The sequence below is a fragment of the Protobothrops mucrosquamatus genome, unplaced genomic scaffold (genome assembly GCF_001527695.2).
Source record: "Protobothrops mucrosquamatus isolate PMUCROS unplaced genomic scaffold, P.Mucros_1.0 scaffold3146, whole genome shotgun sequence".
In the NCBI taxonomy this organism is placed as follows: Eukaryota; Metazoa; Chordata; class Lepidosauria; order Squamata; family Viperidae; genus Protobothrops; species Protobothrops mucrosquamatus.
This window is the reverse complement of record NW_015389146.1, coordinates 111716-118647: the sequence shown is the minus strand read 5'-3', so window position 1 is coordinate 118647 and position 6932 is coordinate 111716. Positions and strand designations below refer to the sequence as shown.

Below are 6932 nucleotides of genomic sequence, written 5' to 3'. Positions count from 1 at the left end.
CCAAAGGTCTGTTATAGGTTCGACCTCAATCTCTCTTTTTAATTTTAGAGAGTTTTCCGTAACCCGCGTCAGTTTTACTAGACAGGAAATATGACCAGATAAACTCATTCCACTTTATTGCAAAGCTGCATTAATAGAATCTGAAAGTACAGTTCTTTTCTCCCTCCCCCTTTACAAGCTGAGAAACTAGGGGGGGGGGGTCCCTGTTCAGCATTTGCCCTGCCTGTAATGCATCTGAAGGCTAAGCAGTCTTTTATCGGGCCGTTCCTGGGCAGGGTCTCTTTGCTCCGTCTCCCAAGGTCTTCCCTACATCACATTGGACATCCCTGCACGCACTCTGAACTCTTCCCATGGATCTAGATTCTCCCCCTCCCCCTTTATAACCTGAGAAACTAGAGAGGGTCCCTTCTGACCCCTCTTTCTTCATTATGCAGCTGAGGGCTAAGCAATCTCTAATGCTAGGCTGCATTAACAGAGGGATAGAATCAAGAACATGTGAAGTATTAATACCACTTTACAAGGCCTTGGTAAGGCCACACTTGGAATACGGCATCCAGTTTTGGTCGCCACGATGTAAAAAAGACGTTGAGACTCTAGAAAGAGTACAGAGAAGAGCAACAAAGATGATCAGGGGACTGGAGGCTAAAACATATAAGGAACGGCTGCTGGAATTGGGGATGTCTAGTTTAATGAAGAGAAGGACGAGGAGGGACAGGATAGCAAGTCTTCCAGTATCTCAGGGGCTGCCCCAAAGAAGAGGCAGTCAAGCTATTCTCCAAAGCGCCTGAAGGCAGGACAAGAAACAACGGATGGAAAAGGAGAGAAGCAACCTGGAACTAAGGAGAAACTTCCTGACAGTGAGAACAATTAACCAGTGGAACAACCTGCCTCCAGAAGCGGTGAATGCTCCAACACTGGAAGTTTTTAAGAAGAGACTGGACAGCCATTTGTCTGAAATGGTATAGGGTTTCCTGCCTAAGCAGGGGGTTGGATTAGATGACCTCCAAGGTCCCTTCCAACTTTATTATTATTATTATTATTATTATTATTATTATTATTATTATTATTATTATTATTATTATTATTATTATTATTATTATTATTATTATCTGACTGTTCCCTTGGCACCGTTCAACTAGTTGCCACATACCATTACACCTGCCGCCAGACTCTGTAATTTAAACCCTTAATTCTATCATTTAAATCCATTCTCCTGTGGCTCCTGCTCGGAGACGTTGCAAGCCTGTATTTAAAGGGCATTTTCGTTCCCTCTTTAATCATATCTTCTCCAGGCTAAGCCATTCCCTGCTTGTAAAATCTTGTTTCTAACTCTCCAGTCATTTTTCTCCTTGCCCTTTGGGAAAACATGTTCCCAGCTGCCTAAATTCATCTGAAATGTGGGCACCGATAAGAATATCACTCACCCTCGCCCAGAGATAAGATTCTAGTCCTCGTTTGGGTCAAATTCTTCGACAAATTAAAGCTGTGGTCCCTCGGAAGGAGGGACCAAGAATCAGTCAAGGTAGAGAAATATAAACAGTAATTATGAGGCAGTTCGGTGTAGTGGTTAAGATGCGGGGCTGGAAACCAAGAGATTGTGAGTTCTAGTCCCACCTTAGACCTGAAAGCCAACTGGGTGACTTTGGGCCAATCACCAGGAGACTGTGAGTTCTAGTCTCACCTTAAAGCTGGCTGGATGACTTTGGGCCAGTCACCAGGAGACTGTGAGTTCTAGTCCCACCTTAGACCTGAAAGCTGGCTGGGCGACTTTGGGCCAGTCACCAGGAGACTGTGAGTTCTAATCCCACCTTAAAGCTGGTTGGATGACTTTGGGCCAGTCACCAGGAGACTGTGAGTTCTAGTCCCACCTTAGACCTGAAAGCTGGCTGGGCGACTTTGGGCCAGTCACCAGGAGACTGTGAGTTCTAATCCCACCTTAAAGCTGGCTGGATGACTTTGGGCCAGTCACCAGGAGACTGTGAGTTCTAGTCCCACCTTAGGCACGAAAACCAGCTTGATGACTTTGGGCCAATCACCAGGAAACTGGGAGTTCTAGTCCCACCTTAGGCATCAAAGCCAGCTGGGTGACTCTGGGCCAATCACCAGGAGATGGCGAGTTCTAGTCCTACTTTAGGCATCAAAGCCAGCTGGGTGGCTTTGGGCCAACCACCAGGAAACTGGGAATTCTGGTCCCACCTTAGCCATGAAAGCTGGTTGGGTGACTCTGGGGCCAATCCCTTTCTCTCAACCCAGCCCACTTTACAGGGTTCCTGCTGAAAGGAAAAAGAGAGAAGGAAGCAACAATTGCAGACCTTCACCACCTTGGGTTGCTTATAAAGGAATAACGGCGGAAACAAACAAACCAACAAATGGCTCACTTTATTTGTCCTGGCAGATACGAACGTGGACGACATGGACGTCGACTTGGATAAAGAATTTTTACAGGGCCTGAAAGAGTTAAAGGTTCTGATTGCAGACAAAGATCTGCTGGATCTGCACAAGAGGTATGGAAGAGGGGCTACCTGGAGGGGGCTTTGCAGAATACTCAAAGCTTTGAGTTAGCACACAAGGCAAATTCGTGTTTTGCCCTTTGCCTATAAGGCAGGTGAATAATGCGTTAGGAGCTGGCTGGAGATATCACTAGATATCATGTCTGAGATAGTATAGTATATAGGGTCACCTGCTTGGGGGGGGCTGGACTAGAAGACCTCCAAGGCCCCTTCCAACCTTGAGCATTCCAACATTTGAGTGTGTGTGTGTGTGTGGGGATGTTCTCTAAAATTTCCTGATTTTTTTCCTAATTCTTTCCTTTTCATTCTTGCTCCACAGCCTGGTCTGCACTGCACTGCGGGGGAAGATCTCCGTCTTCAGTGAGATGGAAGCCAATTTTAAGGTGGGTCCAGCTGGAGCCCAGGTCCAGAGTGTGAATCCTGACACACCTCCCTGTGCTCCCACAATCTCCTTGTTAATGTAATAAGTAAAAAAAAATAAAAATCTGAATTTTCTCCAGAATCTGATACAAACCGGGAAGTCCTTGTGAGCTGTTATTTAGCATTTGGCCACACGGGGGTGCCAGTGCACTTTGGGGAAAAAAGCCCACCCTCCTGCAGAGCCACAAAAATAGGGGTTCTACAGATGTAGAAAAGTTAAAAATAGCGGGGGGGGGGGGGGTTTGGTGCAATGTCTTGATCACTTTAAGATAAGTGGACTTCAATTCCCAGAATTCCCCAGCAGCATGGCTGGCTGGGGAGTACTGGGTGTTGAAGTTCACAGATCTTTTAAATTGCTGTGGTTTGGGAATACTGTTCTAATTATTGATTCTCTTGTCTTTTCTATTCTATTCTATTATTTCTATTCTATTCCATTCCATTCTCTTATTCTATTCTATATTCTATTCTATTCTATTCTATTATTTCTATTCTATTCCATTCCATTCTCTTATTCTATTCTATATTCTATTCTATTCTATTCCTTATTTCTATTCTATTTCTATTCCATTCCATCCTATTCTATTCTATTCTATTCATTCCATTCCATTCTCTTATTCTATTCTATATTCTATTCTATATTCTATTCTTTTCTATTCTATTCCACCCCACCCCACGTCATCTCATCTCATCTTTTCATTTTATTATTTTTAATCAAATTTCTATAGCTGCCCATCTCACCAAAAATGACTCTCTTGCAGAATCTCAGTCGGGCTTTGATCAACATTGCCTCGAAGCTTACCCACAGCAAAGACGTCCGAGATTTTTTTGTTGATCTAGTGGAAAAGGTAATGTGAGTCTCTTCCAGCTCTGGGAATGTTTGGTTTTGAGCTGCCTAACATTTATAGTTTTAGAACTAGATATCAACTCGCAGAATCCCCCAGCCAATGTGCTTTAAGAGGGGTGGACTTCAACTCCCAGAATCCCCCAGCCAGCATGCTTTAAGAGGGGTGGACTTCAACTCCCAGAATCCCCCAGCCAGCTTGCTTTAAGAGGGGTGGGCTTCAACTCCCAGAATGCCCCAGCCAGCATGCTTTAAGAGGGGTGGGCTTCAACTCCCAGAATCCCCTAGCCAGCAGGCTTTAAGAGAGGTGGACTTCAACTCCCAGAATCCCCCAGCCAGCAGGCTTTAAGATGGGTGGGCTTCAACTCCCAGAATTTCTCCAGCCAGCCCTGTTGGCTGGGGAATTCTGGGAGTTGACATCTTTCCATGTTAAAGTCGCCAAAATTGGGAGGCACCACCTTGGAGTGCCACGGGATCTCAGAAAGTGACCTGGAATTGGAAAAACATTGACCCAAGGCCCCTTTAGGCCCCGCACTGAATCCATTCGGTTTTTATTCGACCTGCCCCTGATTTTGTGGAATTTGGGAATCTTTCTCTGACTCTCCTCCTTCTGGGAACGCGGCCTCTGCCCCTCTTCCAAAGCTCGCTGGGGCTCCCAGCCCGAATTGCTCCTTTCCAAGGCTCGTAAATTATCACTTTTCCTACCCGATTTTTTATCCTTTTCTCCTTGGTTTTTTTTTTCTTTTCTGAAGTTTGTGGAGCCGTTTCGATCCGACAAATGGAGCTCAAACGACGTGCAGCTTTTCCTGACCCAGTACACAGCCAGCGCACACTCGTTGGAAGTGTTCAGGTTTGCAACGTCTTCCGCACACACCCACACTCCTCGGTTTGTTTGCGGGGCGGGTAGTCCTCAACTTACGGCCTCGGTGGACCCCAGAGTTTATGTCGCTAAGCGAGACATTGGTTTAAGTGAGTTTTGGCCCGATTTACAATCCTTCTTGCCGCAGTTGCTCAATGAATCCCTGCGGTTGTTAAATGAGTCACACGGTCGTTAAGCGAATGTGGCTTCCCCCCCCCCCGCCTTGACTTTGCCTGTCAGAAGATCGCAAAAAGGGATCACGAGACACACACACACACCCCGGGACGCTGCGACCGTCATAAATGTGAGTCAGTGGCCCAGGGTCTGAATTTTGATCATGTGATCAACGGTCGTCATTGTGAAAAACGGTCATAAGTCCTTTTTTTCCAGTGCCGTTGTAACTCTGAAACGTCACTCAATGAATGGTTGTAAGTCGAGGAGTACCTATATTTATTTTCATTCCTCCAACTTTTTCCAATCTCTGACTTTCTCCTCTTGCAGGCATCAAGTGCTTTGGGAACGATATATGGGTACCCTCAAGGCCTGCCTCCTCAAGATATACCACGACTGAACCCCACTATCTTAATTTCTTTTTTTTTTTTCTTTATTTTAAATAGATGTTAATATTCCCTCTAGGGAGAGACCCGGTGCCATTCCTCTGTGATTGCTCTCCTTGCACCCGTAACCCAAAATTCATCCTCCCCCTTTTCTCTCTCTCTCTCTCTTTTTTTTTTTTTTTTTTTTGGGGGGGGGACAATGAGGACTAGTCAATTGTTTTGAGTTTTTTTGCTCGGATGAAATAAAAGAATCCGTTTTGTTCCCAAGCAGACGCGTGGCTTGATTTGCCTGGCTGGTTGAAGTAAGGGCACTGAGTCTTAAGGACGGAAGGCCGTGCCTGGTGGGGGATTATAGGGATTGTTGTCCAGTCGATCTGGCAAGGGAATTGGGGGGGGGGGGTTGTTGTTCAGATGTCAGAATTAAAATTGGGGACTGGCTGTCTTTTGGGAGAGGTTTTGCTAAGAAAAAAAAATCTCTGCTGGGTGGCCACTTGGTTGAATTAGAGCAGAGTTAAGGGGAGAAGGTCAGGCCTGGAAGGGGATTATGGGAGTTGTCATCCAATGCACCTGGAAAGGGAAGAGGAGCCTCGAAGTGTCAGAATTAAAATGGATTTTTATCGCTCTTTGATGGTGCTAGTTTGGTTCTTGATGGTGTGGGGGGCCGGAAAGGGGGGGGAGGAACTTTGATTTTCCATAAATGATAGACTAGATGACCTCCAAGGTCCCTTCCAACTTTATTATTAATATTATAGTGGCAGGATCAGAATGGGGAAAAACTGTGTTGGCCATTAAAGAGAGAGAAGATGGTTGGGACAGAAAACAGGCAGTCCTCAATTTACAACCCATTTATTTAGCGACCGTTCAAAATTACCACACTGAAGAAAAGTGACTTATGACTGGTCCTCGCACTTACGACCATTGCAGCCTCCCAGGGTGACGTGATCGCCATTTGCGGCCTTCCCAGCCGGCTTCCAACAAGCCAAGTCAATGAAGGAAGCTGGATTCCCTTCACAACGGCACGATTCGCTTAACAAGGGGATGATTCGCTTAACGTCCATGACAGACATGGTAAAATCCGGCATGACTCATTTAGCAACCACTTGGCTTAGCAATGGAGATTCTGGTTCCCCCAACAAAGACTTTGGGCTAATGTTCCTCAACTTCAGCCACTTTAAGATGGGAGGACTTCAACTCCCAGAATTCCCCCAGCCAGCATGCTTTAAGATGGGTGGACTTCAACTCCCAGAATTCCCCAGGTAGCCTAGCTGGCTAGGGAATTCTGGGAGTTGAAGTCCATTCATTTTAAAGTCTGTCAGGTTGAGAAACACTGCTCTAGATCAAAGTTTCTCAACCTTGGGCACTTTAAGATGGGTGGACTTCAACTCCCAGAATTCCTCAGCCAGCTATGCTGGCTGAGGTATTCTGGGAGTTGAAGTCCACCCATCTTAAAGTGCTCAAGGTTGAAAAACATAGTGTACCCAGCAATGGGGAGACCTTGATGGGTCCAGTGCTGAGTGTTTCTTCCCTTCACCCCCTGCACAGGCCGGCAGGGGAATTCTGGGAGTTGAAGTCCACCCATCTTGAGGTGAAAATCACTGCTGTAAAACACTCAGCTTTAAACTTCCCAGTTCAGTCCCTCTGACACCCTGGGTCCTTCCTATCCAGCCTTTCCATTAACCCACCCACCCACCCCTCTACTAAAAACCTCCTTACACCCCACCCCCCATTTTTGACTCAAGCACCCC

General features: G+C 46.1%; 1 protein-coding gene across 1 annotated transcript in view; it reads left to right on the top strand.

Moving 5' to 3' along the window:
* FIBP (FGF1 intracellular binding protein) overlaps nucleotides 1–5337 on the top strand; it is a 10590-nt gene extending 5253 nt beyond the window's left edge. The window contains exons 6-10 of the mRNA XM_015826464.1: nucleotides 2340–2504; nucleotides 2830–2893; nucleotides 3689–3775; nucleotides 4524–4621; nucleotides 5132–5337. Coding sequence (XP_015681950.1) covers nucleotides 2340–2504; nucleotides 2830–2893; nucleotides 3689–3775; nucleotides 4524–4621; nucleotides 5132–5201 — 484 coding nt within the window. The 3' untranslated portion in view covers nucleotides 5202–5337. The remainder of the gene's footprint in view (nucleotides 1–2339; nucleotides 2505–2829; nucleotides 2894–3688; nucleotides 3776–4523; nucleotides 4622–5131) is intronic.
* The last annotated feature ends 1595 nt before the right edge of the window (nucleotides 5338–6932 follow it).